Source organism: Tauraco erythrolophus, chromosome 7 (assembly GCF_009769465.1).
Source record: "Tauraco erythrolophus isolate bTauEry1 chromosome 7, bTauEry1.pri, whole genome shotgun sequence".
Lineage (NCBI taxonomy): Eukaryota > Metazoa > Chordata > Aves > Musophagiformes > Musophagidae > Tauraco > Tauraco erythrolophus.
The window spans coordinates 3,406,534-3,428,548 of NC_141471.1; the positions used below are offsets into that span (position 1 = coordinate 3,406,534).

Sequence of the window (22,015 nt, forward strand, 5' to 3'; positions counted from 1 at the left end):
GCCTGCACTTCTACTACACTCAACATAAAATTTATCAATACAGCAAATAACATCTGAAGAGCTGTTCAGGTTCCTACACACAGCTGTTGACTGCACTGACTAGATTACTGTTGACATTAATGTGGTCCTAGACATCTACCTTGTACAGACACACCAGCACTAGAAACAGCAGAAATTCAGAGTGCTGAATCCCCTTTCTCCAACAAAGCAAGTCACTCTGTGCTTTATCATACTAAGTGAGGAGAAATAGTTATTTTCATGGTGCTGATCTCTTTAAGTGGCTAATTTATCATGAGATGAATCATGCCCTAGATATCAGTGACCAAACCAACCAGCTCTCCAGTGACTGGAATCCCTGGACGGCAGTCAGATGCAGAAAACGACATTTCACTGCAGGAAACTCATCCAAAGAAATGTGAAATCTCCCTAGAAGGCTGCTGACACTGCCAGCTGCAAGGCTAGATGACATTTGCTGAGCTCATGGAACTGGACTAATGCCAGCAGCCACGTTACAACAAGGGTATGCAGGGAAGGGTCAACGGTTGTCTTGTGTTTGAGGCTCTTTCTTGGCCTGGCACATTGAGATAGATGCATAGAGAGCCCAAGTGATGCTCTGACCACTCTTGGTGGGGTCCAGATTTCTCCCAGCATAGGAACCATTCACTTGCCCAAGCACAGGTCTTTTGAGACACCTTTAAGTGCTTGAGAGATCCAATGACACATAAACTATGTGAGAACTGCACCTTTCTGCAGGGGATCCTGGAGACCAGGACGTCCTAGGACATCTCAGAGAGCGGTAGTTGCCCCTGAATGGGCAAGTTTATTGAGTCTGATAAGCCCATCCTACCACACAATTAAAGACATCCCACTTTCATTCGCTTAAGCTCAACACAGCTACAATTATATATATATGATCAAATACATAGAATACTTTCCTCGCTGCTCTGCTCTGGTGGGATAAAGTCTTAGAAAAACTTACGAGAGGTTTTTTTTTTTTCCTGTTGAACTAACTCTGCTGGGTGTCTCAAACCCAGTGAGTGAATATTGTGCTCAGAAGAGGAGAAGACACAAAGCATCAACAGCAGGCGATGACTCCGCACGGCAGAACCAACGTGCAGGGGTCTTGTCCTGCAAGATCATAGAATCATAGAATGGTTTGGGTTGGAAGGGACCTTAAAGATCATCTAGTTCCAACCCCCCTGCCATGGGCAGGGAAACCCTCCACTACACCAGGTTGCCCAAAGCCTCATCCAACCTGGCCTTGAACACTTCCAGGGATGGGGCAGCCACAACTTCTCTGGGCAACCTGTGCCAGTGCCTCACCACCCTCAGAGTGAAAAATTTCTTTCTTATATCTAACCTAAATCTGCCCTCTTTCAGTTTAAATCCATTGCTCCTTGTCCTGTCACTACATGCCCTTGGAAAAAGTCCCTCTCCAGCTTCCCTGTAGGCCCCCTTTAGGTACTGGAAGGCTGCTAGAAGATCACCCCGGAGCCTTCTCTTCTCCAGCTGAACAGCCCCAACTCTCTCAGCCTGTCTTCATAGCAGAGGTGCTCCAGGCTGTGATGTGATATTATAGCAGCTTCTGCCTGCTTCCCCTGGCTGTTGAGGCTGAGGAGTTTCAAAAACAGGGAGGTCACAGCACTAGGATAGGACTCCAAAGGGATTTCAAATTTCCCTTCTGGGTCTGCAAAGATTTTTGGCGTGGCCTTGGGCAAGTCGTGTAATCAGCGCACGTTAGTTAATCCGTGTAAAACAGGATTAACGAACATGTTAAGCAGGGATGATACCGTTCCCTTTCTCCCATTCATAATCTACCATCTGTGTTGGGACTGCGAGGCTGTAAAAGTGGAGACTCATCAGCTTGGTGCACAACCTCCAGTGCAAACCAGCTTAATCTTCTGTGGAGGCCTGCAGTGCCACGATAATAAAAATAGTAAATAATGCCTATAAACTACCAAGAGACAAAGAGTCCTGTTGCTGCACGGCCCTTGAGACCTGAATTTTAAATTAAAGAAAACACTTTCTTACGTACAGTTGCAGCTTGTTTACTTTATGTCAGAGACTTAATTAATTGTACGGCTAAACTGCTCATTTTGTACAACCAACGTGCTATTACACAGGTGGGTCCGATTTTCACTGCGCAGCATCCATATTCCTGGATTCCACCAGGAGCTGTCTTTGCATCCCTATGATTCTGAGTAGTACGTGGTGCTGCGAGAAGGATAGGGAGGATGCTCTAATCGTTTGGGCATTCGTGTATGGTTTGGAAACCTTCTTTACCTTGTGCAAAGAGTTTGTTTCTCCCTCTGATTATTCCAAGAAGATGTGAAACCCTTCCGGCAGTGAAGCCCATCAAACAGTTTCGGAGAGATGAGCTGTCTGGTTGTGCTTACCGAGGAAAGTGGTGAGGAACCTGAAGTACTTGGGGCACGGCCGTACCACAACTTCTCCCACCTCTGCTTCAGGCCAGCACGTAATGTTGTCCCACTGCGTTCTGCAACCTGGGGAAAAGAGAAAAGCAGGTGGTAGAACAAGCACGAGTGGTATCTGCTGGATGGAGCAGAGGAACCGGGGCAGAGCAGCTGTGCAAAGGTGTGTGGAACCTATCACCTTGTCGCAGGCACTTTTTGGAAGGAAAGGTACAGAAATATTTTCTTTAAACATGTAGCTTTCAGCTACCCCAGTCTCTGAAATTCATCACTGGTGGTGCCTGTAATTTTCCAGAAATCAGTACAGTAGTAAGAATAGCAGATCAAGGCAAGAACTGAGTAAATCAGAGTTAATAGAGAACAGTGCCTTTTTTTAGATAAAAAAGGCAGAAATGCATAATTAAATATCTCTCTTCCTTGCCCTCATCTCTCCCTGTTGCATTAAAACACCTGGTCTGAACGTGTGAGCCATTTTCTCCTTCGTCCAAACTTCTGTCACCAGCTTTTTCTTCCCCTTGAAACGAGATGATTGTGCAGGGGATGCGCTCAGCAGGAACGGGATACAGAGGGCAATCAAGGGATCAGGAGCCAAATTCCTTCTCAAGAAGCAGTTTTTCTCCTTAAAAAGGGAGAAGGTACAAAACAGTGCTGGAGGCTGAGGAGGGGCAGCGCTGTCACCAAGAGATGCTCTCTATGGAAGGGTGGTGCAAGGTGGTACACTCCCAGCTATCCAAGCTAGGAATGAGGGTATAACCAATGGAGCTAACTTCAGGGAGAAAACATAGGATTTTGTTAAAATTAAGCACTTGTGAAGATTTTCTGGATAGAATAAAAACCTCTTGGGAGGAAAAAAATCGCATGTCCTTCCGACAGAGTTATAATACGTTGTTCTGATTTTGTCTTTTCATTTCTGCTTTCTCAAAAGACATTAATGATATCACACACACGCTGCACTGTTGAATAATGTAACATTAGCACCGCAGCCAAAAGGAGCAGGCAGACCTGAATTTAAAAAAAAAAAAAATCAGACGTGTTTTTGCCTCAATACATTACATATATTACAGTTCTTACTAGAATTTTGAAAACACATTTTTTTCCCTTTACATTTCCAACAGACAGGCACTTCAATTGCTCCCTGGGTGAGATAGATGGGTTGTCAAGAGACCTCCCTTTTTTTCATAGCACCTCTGCTCTTGGCTATTTGTCAAGCCCCATTAGATTGCAACACTTCCCCAAAATGTGACTAACGTGTTGCTCTTAAGGTCAACAGCCTAACAAGAGAAAAGTAGAATATGAAGAAGAAAGCTTTGAGAAAATACTTCTCACGTGCAAGTGAAAGGAACTATGAAAACCACTGTCAAGCTGCATTTCTTGGTAATTATATCCTGATCTGAAATGCCTCCTTGAAATCATCTTTTAACTACTTGAGCTAAGAAAAAGGCCAGTGTCATCATCAGTCTGCTCAGGCTGAGGCAGCATGCTGTCTCAGATCAATAAAGAGAGCACACACAAATGCTTTGAAGCTGAAAAAGAACCCTCAGCTCTCTTTCAAAGTTATTTTACGGGTTTTGCCTTCCTTCTTTCATGAGCAAACAGAACTTTTCAAATGAAGTCTCGAGGTGAATTTATCAGAGCCTGAGTAACTGACAGTATCTTCTTCGTGCATGTTCTTCTGTAGTATTCATTAAAATTCAGTTTTCAGGTTTCTAGTATCAGGTGCAAAGCTCAGTTTCCACAGTGTCATACTTATCTGCCACCAAACAGCCAGCAGCTCCAAAGGTATTAAGATATTAGATATTCTGCTCATGGAAAATAGATGATTTCCTGACAGGATCTTTCATGTTCTACAATCTTTTCCTCCCTCAACCTCAATAAATTAGAATGCACCAAATACCTCAGGACAGGTTATAATGCAAAATAAAGTACAAGGTGTTAATATCAGACGGCTTTTTAAATGTTCTGAATTACACACTCTGAAGAATTTTTGTGATCTGTATCTTTTCCTGTGTCAGCGTTTTTCACCACCACCTGTGATGCATGAAAAAAGCTTTTAGATGTTCACTTTTGTGATAAAAGCTCTCTCTGGTTAAATTAAAGTGAAGACACACAACATTGGTCTTGCAAGACGCACAAGGTGGATCTTTAAAAATTATTGCCTCCGTAAAGACCTTTCATATTTGCTTATTAGCTCTTCCAACACCCTTCTTCCTTATTGCCCCCATCCCAAATGTGCTGACAATATTTGTGCAGCTGCCTGGAAGGGTCCAGGTTTTAAAAGTGGGATTCATATCCCTAAATTTATGCGTCTAAAAGTCAGATGTATAAATTTAAAGAAGTCAATGGAAGCCACAACTCTGGTTGGCAGTTCATGTCACTGTAGGATGGTTATCTAAAGTTCAGAAGATGAATCGTTCTTTGGAGGTGTTCTTTTCTCTCCAATGACTAGAAGAGGGCCCGCATGAGTAACTCAAGTTTAATGAATTGGAACAATAGACAGATTGATACCTGCAAGATGCTTTGCATTTGCAGTCCAACGCTGGTAGCTCACCATGTAGTCACCTCGTTACAACATCAGGCAAAATGTGCCTGTCCATCCAAACCTTATCATCCAAACTTTATCAAACAGCCTTCCAGAAAATGGTTTTCCTTCTCTCCAAAACTGATAGACCTTACCCTGGCAAACTGCTGGGACTGGAGGGTTGGCAGGCAATATTCAGTCATGTCAGCGTGACAGACGAATACCTAAGAAAACTATTTGAGGGTAGAAGCAACTGCAATGTACCTTGGAAAATGGAAATCCCTCTCTTCCCTGTGGCATCACTTGGCATTCATGAATGTAATAAAGATGACAATTTGTTTTGCCTGATCAAATCATGTTTGATGATTGCTAGGTGCTTCTCCATTAATTAATTATAAATGCTGTCTTCTCCCTTGCACTCACTATCTGCAAGAAGGATGTAAAGGTATTTATCAATCCTTACCCAAGGCAGAAGGTGCAAATGAGCCATGAATACACCTACCCTTCCACTACACTTCAATCAGAACTGCTCTGCTCATTTGCTTGTTACTGGAAGCCAAGGAATACACACTGCCGAGGGCTGTGCTTTGCTTTGGAAAGGATCACAAGTGAGTCTGCAGAAGCAGTGTAAAAAAAAAAAAAACACCTGTGACTTTTTCCACACAATAGCATTTACAACATCCCTGGGTAATCAGGTATGCTTTTTAAACTCTTGTCATTATAAATATATATATATAAAAATATATATAAAAGAGAGTCTTTTCCATTTCAATTATTTCAGCTGTGACTTCCAGACACTCAGCTTTGTCCTGCTGTTGCCTGGTAGACCATGAAGTGCTCTCTGGAGACAAATATCTTCTTCTGGAGGGCTGCAGGGAGAAACCCTTCACGACTCTAACGAAGCTGCCTTTTAACCTTCATTCAGATAAGCAGATCAAACTGCTCATCATTGCACTCTAAGCCACGCAATTAGTGTAATTACTAGCAGCCATCTCTCTCCCTCTTGAAGCCGGCTCCTGAAGTCTTGCTCAAGGAATGGGCTGGAGGCTGTCGGCCACACGCTGGAGCTCAGATCTTTAAATCCAGCAGCTCAGCCTCCTTCTTTGCAAGCCAAATGCCCAAAGTGCAAGCCAAGGGCTGCATCAGGCTCAGCTGGGCTTTGGAGACCCCTCCTCTAAGAGGTTCTGACTCAGAAGAGGTGGCTGAAGACCACTGACGCAGTCCTGGCTGTAGGGGGTCAGGAACCCCCAGCAGAGCTGCAGAAGGTGGTAACCTTTTCCACTGTCTCCACTAAATGTGAATCGAAGCTCAGGCCCTCATTTCCTCTCCCTTTAAAAGGTTAATAAACAGAAAACAGGTCAATTGTCATGAGGCACAGGTATATAGTGGTTTCCAGAACCAGTAAACTAGAAAGCAAAAAACATTTATTTGAGTCATATCTATTCTTACAGCAAATATACGGTCAAAGCTTATCTAGGAAGCAGCAGAAAATAATTTTCCTTCATGAATAAACCTGACTCCCAGAGCTCTGGCATAGCTCTGAGACGTGACCAGGTTTGTCTGAGGAAAGAAATGAATGGCAGTAGGCTGGTGCCAAGGACTCTCTTAACCCAGGTGAACTCCCAATTCAGAAAAAAAACCCTTTCAACACATCTCTCATTCGTACCAAATTCTCCCTAATGAATGAGGTCACTCCTGGTCTCTTCTGAAGCACATTCACACACAAGACTTTTGCTCTTTGAATCCACGTTCAGATGCAAAGATACCCATTTGATGTCTGGGGTACCTCAGGATCTCTGCATGACTCTCACCACCCATGGGTAGATAACAGCAAGGTAAAGATATCACTAGATGCCATCACAGGCTGTTGTGCTGGCAATGGAAACCCATTTTCTCTCCAATTTGATATCAGCAGGCAGCTTCCAACCTCTCTGGAGTTAGGACTGTAAAGAGCTATTGGGTGACATTTATTCTCCCACCGACAAGTTCATGCAGAAGTGCAACCTAGGTGCTCACCTGTGGTTTGCCCAGTTTGGTCTCATTACAACCAATTATCATTACATCACAATCTTTTTGTCCCAGTTGAGCCTGACTGAAGATAACAGACCCCAAAAGATGGTCCCTGCAACAATCTAACTCAGTCCCAGACAGGCAGCTTGAATTCAGTCACAGTAGAAGACAAGAAACCCCATCATGAGCCTCAGGTTACTACTACTGCCCCAGACTCCGATAGCAAAGACTTCCTAAATCAGGGATAATCTTCCATTTAAATCTTAAAAGTTGTATGTAATAAAAAAAAAGCCCAAAACATCTAAGATAGATTTTTTTTTTCTTCCAGAAATCTTTTATATTAAATGCAGTTTGATTTTCCTTCTGAACCCATGGAAATTTTTAAAATTCACAACCTCCTGGGCCAAAGACTTGCACAGTTGAAGTGTCCACTGAAAGAAACTGGAAGAAAAAATACATCCTTTCCTGAATTCCCTTTGAACTTGCTCATTGCTGGTTTCATTAGGAATTGCCTGGTTCTTTTACAAAGACAGAAATATTCATAATTTAATCACAATGTCCCTTTCCCTGGGGAGAAAAAAAACATAAAATCCTCTTTCATATCCCTCCTTGGGCATCTCTTTTTCAAGCTGAAGTCCTTGCCTATTTAGCTGCTTCTAGCACGGAAGCAGTTCCCCATTATTTCTCCCTTGTACCTTTTGGATTTTTAATTCTACTCCACCCTGCCCTGCTCTGGAGTTGCAGAATAGAGTTTTATCTTCTTTTTCTCTGCCAGGTTGGGTTTGACCAGGGCTAACTTGGCTCCAAGGCTTCACTAAACGTATCGTCCCACCCTTCCCTACAAAATTCAATGCTTTTCCTCCCCTATTCACTGCTGTGCCCTGCTCCCCCCCAGCCCCACTCATACATTCAAGCATCCTGCGGGCATCTCTCCACCCCCAGCTCCATCTATCTCACCACCTTTTTATTTTTGCCACCACTGACAATCCACTCCGAAGCAAACCCAGCCCCTCAGAGCTCCTCTCTCAACTTTCCACAGCTTTACATTTAATTTGGGTATTTTTTTTTTTGCCTGTCATGCTGCCTGCTGTCACCCCAGCACTGTAGGCAGGATGTGACAGAGAAACCACTTAACTGAAGGGAAACCACAATCCTGGCAGGGCATGCAAAACCCTGAAACCATAGCGTTTTCTTCCCACCACTGATGTGCTCTTCGTGGCACCCTGATGCTCCTTTTTCATCCCTCGGTGAGGGATTTGCAGTCTCAGTTCAGCAGAAAATGGACTTGGGCAACCACAGAAAGCAGAAAGGATGCCCAGATCGAGGGAAAGTGAAAAGGTTTTACCTTGGACTTTGTCTCAGTATCTGTGGCAAGACAGAGGTATTGATTTCATTTTTCCCACTCTCTGCACAAGCTGGAGAGTACCAAGAACACCGGTACTTGCTATAAAAACTGGTTTGCACTTCTGAGGTGGCTTCCAGTAGAAGTTGTCCGAGCATTCATCAGGAAATGTTAAAAGATATCTTTCTTCCTAAATGTTTGTAGATATTTGACTCAAAGAATTTTGAAGGAAACTTCACCTTAAGCCCCCAGACTGAGTCATTCTAAATAGTGTGAAAGAAATCACCAGAGACTATTTCTGGAGGATTATTTTTAAGCATGAAAATCCTATGAGTTTTTCCATCATCAACATCTACTAGGAAACAAGTTAAAAAAAACCAAGTTTCTAATCCTTCAGCCTTTCTTTAACCAACAAACTAAATAAACAATTGACTTTTTTCATCCCTCCACATCATTTTCTTTATAAAGCCAATTTGTGAGCTGAGCCCTTCTGCCTAATTCCAGAAAATGTAAACTGAAACAAAAGATCCAAGATTCAAGACAAAAGATTTACAAAGCGGGTTGTCAAAAACATAACTTATCTCCTTACCAGCATCTAAACAAGAGATAGATCTCTAGTGTTCTGACATGGAGCATGCTTAAAGGATTATTTCAGGGCTTCCTCATTCCTCGTTCAAGTTCCCCTGCTCTTCTAGCAGTTGTAGAGAACTGGACTTTTTACAAGGACATGGAGTGATAGGACAGGGGGTAATGGCTTTAAACTGAAAGAAGGGAGATTTTTATTAGATCTAAGAAAAGAAATACTCCACTGTGAGAGTGGCAAAGCACTGGACAGGTTGCCCAGAGAAGCTGTGTATGTCCCATCACTGAAAGTGTTCAAGGCCACGCTGGATGAGGCTTTGAGCATCCTGATCTAGGAGAAGGTGTCTCTGCCCACGGCAGGGGTGTTGGAACTAGATGATCTTGAAGGTCCCTTCCAATCCTAACCATTCTATGATTTACACAGAACCAGACTTTGAACTTAGGTACATACTCTTCCTATACGGTTTTTCCCATGTTGGCACCTCCAGACAGCAAGTCATAGTGAAGATGACTAGGCTCAACCACCAGCAATGGTTTTTTAACTGTTGGGAAGGGAAGAGTGACTGCCCTGCTAATGTAAGATCTAAAATGGGACTCACCCTGGTTGTAGCTCTTCCATACCTCACTGTCTTGCCTACCAGAAGGAGACAGGGATGTTGTGAGGAGGAAACCATTAGAGATTTTGTGGGTCTTCCTAATAAAACAGGCCAAGCAAGGACAGGACATGAGTCCTGAAGCGCTCACTGATGGTTCAAGTGCTGCGAGAGTCAGGAGACTTTTCTTTAACTTTCCAATATTTAGTCCAATCTGCATGAATCCCTTGACTTGCTTAAATGTGCATATGGCAACTTGACTGGTAGGATCAAGATGAGAGCTCAGGAGACCTGGCCACTCTAACGAAGGGCAAACCCTCCTACTGACCAACTCAGCTTGATTTGCTCATCAAAAGCAAACAGGCAAGTGACAGGCCCCCTTGGCAATGTGCTGATGGCTTACCAATCTGGAATAAGCTGTGGAGAGGTCTCTCCTATAGCAATTATGGCATGATTAAGAGGAACCTTACCCTGTTGCTACTTTAAAGGATCATCCTGTACCTTCAAGACCAAACCATGTGCTTTGCAATGGAGATTTTGAGCCAATGCTGTGTTGCTCTTCTTCACAGTAAATATTGGACTAAGATATGACTTCCCACTGAAAAAAGGAAGGGTAAAATGGAAGCTTCCTCTACAAACTGTAAGACACAGACTGCCTGTCCTGCTACTAGAAAGATACTGCAGTCCTTACACAAAGCTGAGGAGAGCTTCACCACATAAAATCTTCACGAACTGGCTCTTTCTTATTAAATGTGCTGAAGTTTGTACTGGAAATGTGCTTCTTGCCCGTAAATACACAGGGAGATCTGCAGAAGCAGGAAAGGTTGTGTGGAAGCCCCGTATCTTAGCTCTGTAGGAAGGGACGAGAGGGACCAGAAAACTTTGATTTCACATGGAGGTGTATTTAATGGTTAGAAGGCAAGGAAAAAGAAAAGCTAAATTTGTGAGACACCGATAATGTAAAAGCTTTCCATAATAGAAACCCTACTTAGCGTGGTACTTCTGACCTCAGCTTCTCATGTTTTCCACAATGTCACTTTCTTACGTTAAAAGGTCTGGAAATCAAGAAATAAAGGCACCTAGATTACAGAAAGTCCAGTGCATAGTAAAATCAGTGGAAAAATCTCCACTGGCTGCAGCAAGTTTTGCATCTTGGCCTCATACTGTAAAGGGTCTTTGACATAAGTTATGGCACACACAACATTTTCGAAAGTGCTTATCTGATGTAAAAAGGGTGGATACCATCATGAAAGTGCTCTGATACAGTCAGCAGGAAAAGAAAAATACAAAAGTTGAGGAAGGAGAGATTTCTTAACCAGAAATCTGATAGGATGTGAGGGGAACAAGTACAAGCCGTTGTCAGAAACAAAAGCTCTGCATAGATGGATTTCATCTGAGCAATTATCCAGAGCTTTGAAAATGTTTTGAATTTGCTTTCCAGTGGTCTGTAGCAATAGGATTTTCTCCTTATTTTTATAACCTTTGCATAACTAAGGCTGTGTGCATTTATATATTATCCCACACTAAAAAAAAAAATAACCAAAAAGTCTGATGGCATTTAAAAACGTTACACATTCTCCAAACCAAAATGCCTTTTTCAGTACAAGACTTACAGCCACTAAATGGCTGTTAATCCCGACAAGCCACAGGACAGCTGTTCCCAAGTCAAACAAACACTGGGTGTTTTTTCAGAAAGCTTGCAGCCAGGACATGTCAGCAACAGGCAAAGCAAAAGCAAAGCCTCCACCCCTACAGCGTATCAAGGCAGAAAGCAGATGTTGAAACGTCTTATCTCATGATTGTGTCTGTAGAAAGGTGAGGTCAAAATCAGCTCTTAGCTCTACAGGGAAGAACAATGAGGTGCTGGGTAGATCTGTGTTTGAATTCCATCCTGTCACTGGTAGGTGTCTAGACTTCAGGTGATGGAGTAGGCTCAGGCAGCGATGAGCAACTGAGGAGTTATCACTATTCAACTGGGAGTCAGCTGTCCTCGGTGGAGAGGTGCACCCTCCTTGAGCAGTGGGTTACCAAGCAAGGACGGACAGCCAAACAACAGCTTTGTAGGGAAAACATTTTTGGGTGTTATTTCGTCAGAAAGAGACTCATGGCCTGGAAGAATGGCCATCAGAGCTTCAGACTGGATCAAAGCAGCCAACACAAAAGTCTGAGGGTTGCTCGCATCTAAGGGTTGAAGCTGGATTTACCACCACAGTATCATGTGCTTCCTTCTTATATTTCAGATACCAGCTTTCCTAGCATGAAAAATAGAGGGCAGATTTCTTTCTTTTGAATTTCCAGAAAGCAGGTTTGACCTCTATAAGACCTGCAGCATGAAGTGCTGGTGGCTGGGAAGATTCCCAGAGCAGATGAGGAAAGCGTTAATGAAGGAACATCATTTGGAGGTATCATGCAGTGGCCTGTCTCAAGAACTGGAAGAAAAATTTCTGTTAAATAAAAGGCACCTTGACTCTGGAACTGATGCTCTAAGAGAGATAAATGAGAGTCTGGGGTTTAAGGTCTTGATGTCACATGGCTGAATTTTCTGCTGCTGTAGGAGAGGCTACATTGCCCAGGAATGGAGATAACTGACGTCATATCTGGAAGTTGCCCAATGCTGCCGGTCAGAGAAAGGCTGAAACCAAGAGGCCTTTTGCCTGGTCTGGAATAATTAAGTACAGTAAACGAAAAACTAAGGAAAGACAACATGGAAAGAAGTCCTGCAGGTTTCTTTGCCTTTAAAGAGATTATTAAGATCAAATGTAGCGATCTATTTTAGACTAAACTAAATTATTCTCCAGGCTTCATTGAATATGTTGACTAGATCCTCAGGGCTTGATTTAGCTGACCAGCAGTAGTCATTTAATGCCATTCCCCATGTCCCAGGATATATGAGATTTTTGTAGGGGCTGGTGGATATGGTACAAGACTTATGACAGCCCTATACAATTCTGAAATGACAACTGGAGGCCACATGGATTACCCAAAAGCATCTGTTAAGAACTTTGATGTGTGGCTAAGGGCTCATGAGTCAACCCTTGTCGGAAGGTCTGCCTCTATTTCTTGACTTTTTTCTTTGACTGCTCTGAACCATGGGGACAAACTTGCCTGCTTCACCTGCAAGCAAAGCCTCTCTGCAGACCTTCTTAGCCTGGGGACAGGTATGTCCTCTTGCTGCACCAGTGCCACCTTACTTTATTACGCAGTTACCCTTGCACGCCTGCCAAGATGTATATTTCCCCTGGAAGCTACCACCCTTCGAATCTGCCAGTTCAGTGGCTCATCCGAATGCTCCCTCCACTACTGAGTTTAAACCAGTGGCCTTTTGCTAACAAAGCCACCCATCCTCATGGAACTAGATGATCTTTGAGGTCCCTTCCAATCCTAATTACTCTATGCTTCTATGTGAAGGTGTAAGGAGCACCCACATGAGCACTTGGCGGGTCTCAGGGATGCACCACCACCCTGACACAGCATCTTCACAGCCTGGGGTGAGTGGTCCATCCACCCCCTTCTCCACCCTGCTGAGAGCACTACCTCGAGTGCCTGAGCTGCCATCAGCCACGTAGTGCCTGCTCTAGGGATGGAGCAGCTGGAGAGCTGCTGATAACTAGACTGTCATACAAATCCGACCAACACATCATCTATCCCAGGAGGTCTTATGCAACTGGAAGGTGAGAATTCACTTGAACTTTTGCAAGCAAGGAACTATTAATTATTTCTTATCTTCCTGCACTATAAACAGATGGTGATGAATAAACAGACTCCTAATTTAAACTTCATTAACGTTTTTCCAGCTTGACTTTTAATTTCCATATGTTCACTGCTTCTTCTCCCATCAAACACGCCTTGACTTCTTCAAGGGAGACTAACAAAGAACTCCAAGCTCCAAATTTGGCTTTTCAAGCCAGCCTCTGCTCCAGCCCTGTGGAACAGTAAGAGCAGTATTTGGAGTTTAAACAACATGGACCATTTCCCACCTGGATTTCTTTGCATGTGACAATGCTGATGATGAGCTTGCAGGACTCAGCTCTATTGCCCACAACCAGTGTGGGGCATGTACAAGTTAAGCAGATATGAACAGGCATTGGGAGGGGGATTGGCACTGTTTTCCTTCATGTTTTCCACGTTTCTGACTTTTTGATTGGATTTCAAATCCTGCTTGCACGACAGACAGGTCTAGATCGTAAATATAAAGTGCAGTGCTGAAGTACTCGAGGTATCAGAAGCAGCTCGACTGTAGCAGCTCCTTGATGGCTATTGGCAATTTTCACTGACCCTTAGAAAATCATCTCAGCTATCTCCACACTACTGAAATGTGAGGAACAGACAGACAAAATGTTGATCTGACTCTGTGAGATGCTGACAGCCTCCAGCTATGAAGTTCTGAGCTTGTTTCACTTGCACTTAGCTTCAAGAATTTAGGATCCAAATCAAGCTGAAGGTCTTCTCTTTTGGAGAAAAACAAAAAGTCCTGAAAAATAATTAAGTGACAGAAGTTCAACAAAAGGAAACGTGAAGTCCTGCACTTGGGAAGCAATAATGACATGCACCTGTACAGGCTGGAGAGCAGCTCTGCAGAGAAGGACCTGGGGGTCGTGGTGGATACCAAGTTGAAGAAGAGCAAGCAATGTGCCCTTGCCAGAAAAAAAGGTGAATGCTGTCTTGGGCTGAATTAGGAGAAGCGCAGGCCAAGGGAGGTCATCCTTCCCCTCTGCTCAGCACTGGTGAGACTCATCTGGAGTGCTGGGTCCAGGTCTGGGCTCCCCAGTACACGAGATCCATGGACATAAAGGGACTGGAGCATCTCAGGTATGAAGAAAGGCTGAGAAAGCTGGGATTGCTCAGTCTAAAGAAGAGAGGGCTCAGGGGGGATCTTATCAATGTGTATAAATATCCAACGGCACTCAAGGGAAAGCAAAGAAAACAGAGAGGCAATGGGGACAAACTGAAAAACAGGAAATTCCATTTAAACATTAGATTTTTTTCCCCCCTGTTAACATACTTTAACACTGGATGAGGTTGTCTAGAGAGGTTGTGGAAGTCTCTATCCCTGGAGATATTCAAAACCCAACTGGACATGGCCCTGAGCAACCTGATTTGGTTGACTGTGCTTTAATCAGGGGTTTGGACTAGATGATATCAAGAGGTCCCTGCCAATCTCCGTGATTTTGTGATACTCAGCCAAAAAACTACATTAATGCAGAAAACCTCATCCCACTTGCTCAGACCATCAGGCTCTGGTGTCAAAAGTCTTCTGTGGTGTAAAGGTCTCCCCTCCCTGTTCTTGACTATTTTCCCTCATACTCAAACTTCCACGCTGTTAAAGTAAACTCCAAAATGGGGCCAGGATTCCTGTGCCCAAGTGCTGCCTGATATTCCCACCACTCTCCATGCAGGCTGTTATTGTATGACTCCATCCTTCCAGCACAGCAGCACGGTCTCCAGAGCTGCTCATCCCACCCAAACACGAGTCACAGTACCTTGTTCAACTGCTAATCCCTAAACGACACTCCTGCTTCTCAAAGAATATCTGATTGCAGAGCAAATTGATTAGCAATAATGGGATAAACAGACAACGAGCTGAGCCAACTGACCTAGACCTAATTGCTTTTCTTGGCTTTTTAACAAAAAGGAGAGGGTTACTTTTTTTTTTTTTTAAATTTTATTTGAGTGCTTCAGGTTAAGCTGAACTGTTTGTAAACTATAGCCATAGAGAGGTGAAGTTTTCCTAAAAACAAAACCAAACCCCCTGCCCTGTGCTCCAGGATCATTACAAAAAAAAGAGCAAGTGGAAGTCGGCAAGAAGCGATGCAGTGGTGAGACCTGCCTTGCAGCAAGCCTGTAGGAGCTCAGCCACACTTCACAGAGAGAGATTTGCCACCATCTGTGAGTCTGGAAGGCAAAACCCCCTTCAGCCATCCTCTCCTCCTGACCCCTAGGAGAGCTTCCCCCCTGCTGCTAACCATATTATCAGCTCAGCAGTCACTGGATTGCATACAGATGTGCTGGCTGAAAAAAAGTCTCTGGAGTAAAAGCCTGGTTTCCAGTGGGGCTGGGATTGCATTCTTCACTTTTGAAATATGTTTGTAAGCACTGTCAAAGTAATGCAGAGGACTGAGGAACTCTATTTATTATAAGCTCCCAAAACTACTAAGTGCCTTGGAGAGCCCCAGGCTGTGGAATTGCCTTGTTTATTTGTTTTACATTGCAGTGGTGGGAGATACCGCTGGAGAAGCAGCCCTGTACAGCCAGAGAGGAAGGGAAAGAAGACAGTCCAAGCAGCTACTGGGCAGCTCGCAGCCCGCTATGGCAGCAGCTCCAAAGCAATTCTCACCTGAACGCGTTCAAATCCTGGAATTGACTTGGCTGAACCGACGCTGCAGGACTCCCACAGGCGCCAGCTGCTGAAAATTTGGGATGACCTTTTGAATGCTGCTGCTGAACCTCCAAACCTGACCTGCTACCAGCTGTGGGGTCACTGGTGGTATAACTGCAGCGAGATGCTGCTGGGCTAAATGTCCCAGCTGTTCTGGATGAGCACTGTCAGGACTTTAGCTCCTGCCTCTCCATCTTCATCCCAGCACTGCATTGCTTGGTACTGGCAGACAGAGCACTGTGGCTTTGTATATGTTAGATGTAACTTGAGTGTTCCCAAGGAACTCCCTAAGCAGCTGCTGGAAAAACATCTGCAGAAGTCTGTGCCCACAGCCATCTCAGGTACATCTCAGATGAACGATACTACGTACAGATTCGTTTGGGAGAAGAGAAGTAGAGAAAGAGAAGAAGTAACTAACCAGGATTACACTACTTTTCTCTTTTGGGGTGTTATTTCTCCCCAGATACATGGTAGCTGCCTACACTTTTAGAAGTCCCACTTGTAGAATAGCAGGACACTTTTCAATTTGTTTGTCCTTACCCCTGCTAGATAGGAAAATATTAATATTTCTATTTTAAAGGAGGAAAACCAAGGCCAAGTGCCTTAACTGCACCAACAGTGCTGCTGTGGTTGCAATAATCTATCGATACCAAGGAGGGCAAAGTTTGCAGGAAGACCAACTGTGAGACTACCATGGAGTTGGATTAAAACATGCTTAGGGTGGGAAATTAAGGGATCTACAGCTAGTGATTCACATTAGCATGACATCATTACAAGCAGACGTTATCTGTGTCATTCATTGTATTTTATGTAGTGCATCCCAGCTATGTCTGCCATGAGAATGGCCCATTTCTGGCAAGAAAAGCCAGACACCTCACACACAACAAAACTACAGATTTCACTAGTCCAGCACCCAGGAACATCTGTGCGTGACGCAATCCAGCAGCACTTTCTCCTTAGCTGTGGAATAAGGGGAGGAATAACCAAATTCCTTTTCCAACATATGAAAACCCAGGAAAAAAGCCTTCTGTATCACTTCATAGAAATCATAGAATCAGAGAATGGTATGGGTTGGAAGGGATCTTCGAGATCATCTAGTTCCAACCCCCCTGTCATAGACAGGGACACCTTCTGCTAGATCAGGTTGCTCAAAGCCTCATCCAACCTGGCCTTGAACACTTCCAGGGATGGGGCAGCCACAACTTCTCCGGGCAACCTGTTCCAGTGCCTCACCACTCAGAGTGAAGAATTTCTTCTTTAAATCTAATCAAAATCTCCCCTCTTTCAGTTTAAATCCATTGCCCCTTGTCCTATCACTACACACCCTTGTAAAAAGTCCCTCTCCAGCTTTCTTGTAGCCCCTTTATGTACTGGAAGGCTGCTAGAAGGTCTCTCTGAAGCCTTCTCTTCTCCAGGCTGAACAACCAAAACTCTCTCAGCCTGTCTTCATTGGAGAGGTTCTCCAGCCCTCGGATCATCTTCATGGCCCTCCTCTGGACTCGCTCCAATAGGTGCATGTCTTTCTGGTGGAGGCAGTCTCACTGAGTTGAATTTTAGGTCCTTTAGGAACACAACCTGCACTAAGATTGAGACAAGACATGTTGTACATCGTCTCCTGCATTGGGCAGGGAAGAATCCTGCCACTTGCACAGTAACAGGTTTTCAAAAGACTTTTTTTAATAATGTCTCAAATCACACTGTAAGCAGTCTTTGGGGCCAAAGGTTTGGAAGTTCATCTAATGAATACTCAAGTGAAAGTGTAGCTTCCTGAAATGCAATTCTGTAGGTGAATGAACAGATTCATCACTCTTAATGATGGAATCAGGACTTCACCTCATTTGGCCAAATCCCCTCCAAGCCAGTGAACACCAGAACAGGAATCATCTGCAAAGTGTGATTATTTCCAACACAGCTCAGTTGCTCACTAAAAATCCCCTCATAGTAAACGAAGATCTCGTCAACCAGCAAGATGATCTGAACGTGATTCACTACACCCTAAAAGAGATGCCTACACTTGGCCAGAATACATTAGAGCCACCTAAAATCAAATGAAAGAAAGCCCTCACCAACAGTCATTCCCATGCAACAGCTATTTGCCCATGTGAAACAAACCGGTATCAGTCTACTTAGTCTTGAGTTTAACGGTAAAGAATCCACTTCTGTATTGAATCACAATTGTCACTTTACATTCTTTGCTTATTTCAGCCTGGAGGTAAAAGGATAACAGGGCAGGGGACTGCAAGGGCAGCCCTGCTCATGAGATCCAGTCCTGTGCTGCATCCTACACACCCTTTTGGAAACTGGGGTCAATAAAACCTGGGAAGTCAATAAAACACTCCTTCCTGCAGACCTCCAGAAAGGCTGTTCAGTATCCTCTGATACAAAACTTCATTTAAAGTCCAGACTTTGATCTCACAGCCATCTTATTCTCCTGTGTACACACCGCCAGCTTAAACTGGTTTTCCCTGCTGTTTTTCTCCCTAGCTGCCCTTCCCACACTGAAAAGCTAACCTCCACCCATCAGAGGTGGTCATGCTTTTGTGAGCCCTGTGTCTCTCCTGTGTCCCTACTAAAGTGTCCTTAAATGTGAGTAACTTCATGGATACTGAGTCACGCTTCTAAGAGGGAACAGAGATTCCTGGACCACAGGAACAGCAATTGGCACCTACTACCAGCACTGAAAGCACAGAGGTTTAATTTGAAAAGGAAGCATCGATTTCACCCATGCATGTACACTCACGGTAAGAAATGGGTGTCCAAAGACAAAATAGCATTAAGACAAGCGTCACTGTTTATCCGTGGAAATCTACCTGCTCACCCTGAGCCGGTGATCAATCTCAGCGCTACCATCAGGTGTTCTTAATAAGTGACTAATCTATACGACACATCAAATTACAGCTGTGATTAAGCCCCTCTGATCAATACAATTGATAATGGCTTCTAAACAAAGCTTTATTTCCAGACTGTACCAAAGCCAAGCGGTGTGTTTCCTTATTTACACTCGTTTAATTAGAAAGGATAACAAATGGGTTGTTAAACCTCAAGTGATTTTCTTTTTGCTGAAAGGATGTGGAATGGGTGGAAGGCAACACGCTTCCCTGGCCATAAATCAAGGTGTTGCATTACGGCTGGCAGGGAATCTGAATTGCTTTCCGTTCTCCTTCTCTGGGGGACTGAACTATGTTAAAATCACAGTTTTCTTGGGAGTTTTACTAGGATTTTTTCATTCCGGCAACACTCATATTAAACACTCATCATCTTCACAGCATCTCGTGTCATCACCTTCATAAGATTTTTCTCCAACAAACTTCCCCTTCACTCCCAGCTGTCAAAGTTCAAAGGTGTTTTGTTGGTTTGTTTTTTTTTTTGCGGCTATGCTCAGCTACATTTATCGAGTTATGGAGCCCCACTCCAGAAAAACATCTTTTTTGATGTACATGTGCTCATACGCTGTGCCTTGAACACTCCAAGGGCACAAACACATCCCATTTAGGCACTTTGAAGCTACCTGTCCACACCGCTTTCAAAACAGACTTATCCATAAGATACTTCATCCATAGTCACCCATTTGAGAGCCAACGCTTTAGAGATGCTGGTTTCTTTCTGTCGATCGCAAGGGCAGCCGTGAGTGTCCAGAGGAGAGTCAGGGACTAAGCTCTTAAATACCTGCTGACATTTTGGGGCAAATGGATGACAACTGCTTTCCACACAGTTTGCATTGTAAAATTTGGTTGGACACATGCTATGTCCCTACAAACACCCGTTGCGCGCTGATGTCATCAATGATCATTTCTACCCAGGGCACGCAGACATACACGAATGACATCTGGCATTAACTCAGGAGTAGCAGGTACCGTCTCCATGGACAAAAAAACACATTACAGCTCTCCCAACTGTAATTTTGGAATCAGTTCTATTTAATGACTATGAGCAGTGACGGGTGGAAATACAGAATTATCCCAGTAAAATATTTCAGTACTCCATTATGAAAAACTCCAAATGATTTTTACATACTTGCTAGTCTTGCAACACAACTGAGTGTGTTTTCACATCAGAATTGGGAAAAATATTTTCAAAGTTTAATTCAGCAGAGAGAAAAAAAACATAGCTGTTTTGCATTAAACTTTTCAATGCAAAAAAGTATTTCAAAAAAGCAGAAAAAAAATTAACACTCCAAGTATTTATTCTTCTATTTTGAATGTACTGTATTTAATTGAATTTCTTTAAATAGCCATGAAAATTAAATGAAGCATTTAGTTGGCTTTCAGATTAATGTTTTTAACTACCCTGACTTTTCCCTTCACTGGATTCCAGGAGAACATTTCTTCAAACGGCTCCATTTAACTGTACAGGGACACTTGAAATAGTTTCCAAATCAAAGAAAACCATATCTCAGTAGATAAAAGCAGAGGCCAAAAGCCATCCTTGCATTCAGTAAAGCTCCTCCAGGGACCAGTTTGTTCCCAGGATGCTATTCTATCATTAATAAGCACTGTACAGAACAATCCGTCAGTCTGTAGCCTAACTGCAAGAAATGCCAAGTGAAAGAGGATGAGAAGACATCCTCTTCCAGGAGATGGGATGCAAATATCAAGCAGGATACCCATCTTCCCATCCCATCCTCCAGCAATGGAATCCCTTGTTTTCAGAGCCTGACAACCTACTGCTGGTCCCTACACTTCCTGTGCTCACAAAACCAGAACCTGTAACTTGAGAGAGGTCCTTGGATGGGGACAGGTCCAACTCAAAGCCTCAACTCTTGGGGCTTTGATGGGATGGGATGGGGCAGCACCAAAACCAAAAGCTTTCTTTCTCTGCCACACTGATCTCTATGATTTAAGACTGAGTATTGGTGGCTGTGCCAAAATCTCCCAAGCTCTCTGCAGGCTGCCCACTAGGGACTTGTGTTAGCATAGACCTTTTCAACATCACCCACCCCTGTGCTGTCTCATAGGCTAGTGTGCAGCTCCGCCGCTCACAGCTACATCCTGCAGCCTCTCTCCTGCTCTGAACGCCCACATGCCCAATTTGTGGCGTGCCATGTTAGCTCCTCGAGGAAGGTACAGCTCCACTGCTGCTGGAGGCACCTTGGATGCTGGAGAGCAAAGGTGGTGTCATTGACCTGGCCCTTCTCTCCTGATCACTGAAGCAGAGAGTGGGTTAAGGGAACTGGAGACCCTTCCAGAGGACTGCTCAATGTGGTGTGTGCTCCACATCACGTGAACAACGAGAGTATCTCGGCCGTTTGGCCCAACTTCATAGATACTTTGCAGCTTTGGAGCACACCCTTCCTCTGCTTTGTCACCAGGATTGGGGGCAATTTTGGCATGGGATGGGAGAGCAGTTCAACGGAAAGAGGTCACCGTGACTTCCCTTGAAGCAAACCAAGGCCTGTGAGAACTTCAGGCTTTCAGATTCCAGGAAAGGGTTGGCTAAGGCACTTCCAGTTCAGACAGATGGATGTTGGTCTCTGATTAAACACACTGAGACACCTAAGTTAGGCTTATCCAGCTGGGAGGCAGCAAGTGACCCCCAGCGAGCTATTCAAACTCTTGGTTGATTGAATCATACTTTGGAAGTACCTATTTTTCTCCCTCCTAATGTAAGAACTCAACATCATCTGGAGTGACCACCCTGCTCCAGCAGCAGAAGGGATGAGACATGTCATGGGCAAGGCAGATGTGAGGCTGGATGACGTTGGCTTGCAAACCAAGGAGTGAAGAGAATGGCTCCGTACCTGAAGTCTGATTATCCCCAATAAGATCTGCCAAGCACTGGCTGCGCTCCTCTTCAATTTCCAGCATGATGCTGCACTCTGGACGTGTGCTGGATGCCTGCAGAAAAGGCAGAGAAGAAGAGAGTGAGCAAAACCCATCCTGAGGGATGCATTCCTGGGGATTTGTGGCCATCCGAGCTCTCCTGGGTCACCGCACAATGGGGATATCCATCCAGTCTTATTTTATGCTTGCTTGAGAGATGGGAGTGTAACCCAGAGCCTGCTGAAAAAGCAGTATTTCCCTCTGTGTCTTCCTTAAAAAAAAATAACAAACAACAAAACAAAACAAAACAAAAAAAACCCAAAAAACTATTTTTTTCTGATGATCAGGAGCAATTCTGCTTCTTTCTGCTCCAGGAACCCTGCCTGACTAACCCAACACCAAC

At 44.0% G+C, this 22,015-nt stretch overlaps 1 protein-coding gene across 1 annotated transcript in view; it reads right to left on the bottom strand.

The window, feature by feature from the left end:
- LOC104371442 (vasoactive intestinal polypeptide receptor) overlaps nucleotides 1-22,015 on the bottom strand; it is a 119,885-nt gene that overhangs the window by 56,501 nt on the left and 41,369 nt on the right. Inside the window, exons 2-3 of the mRNA XM_086614830.1 lie at nucleotides 21,591-21,687; nucleotides 2,397-2,504 (exon numbers count right to left, since the gene is read on the bottom strand). Coding sequence (XP_086470956.1) covers nucleotides 2,397-2,504; nucleotides 21,591-21,687 — 205 coding nt within the window. The remainder of the gene's footprint in view (nucleotides 1-2,396; nucleotides 2,505-21,590; nucleotides 21,688-22,015) is intronic.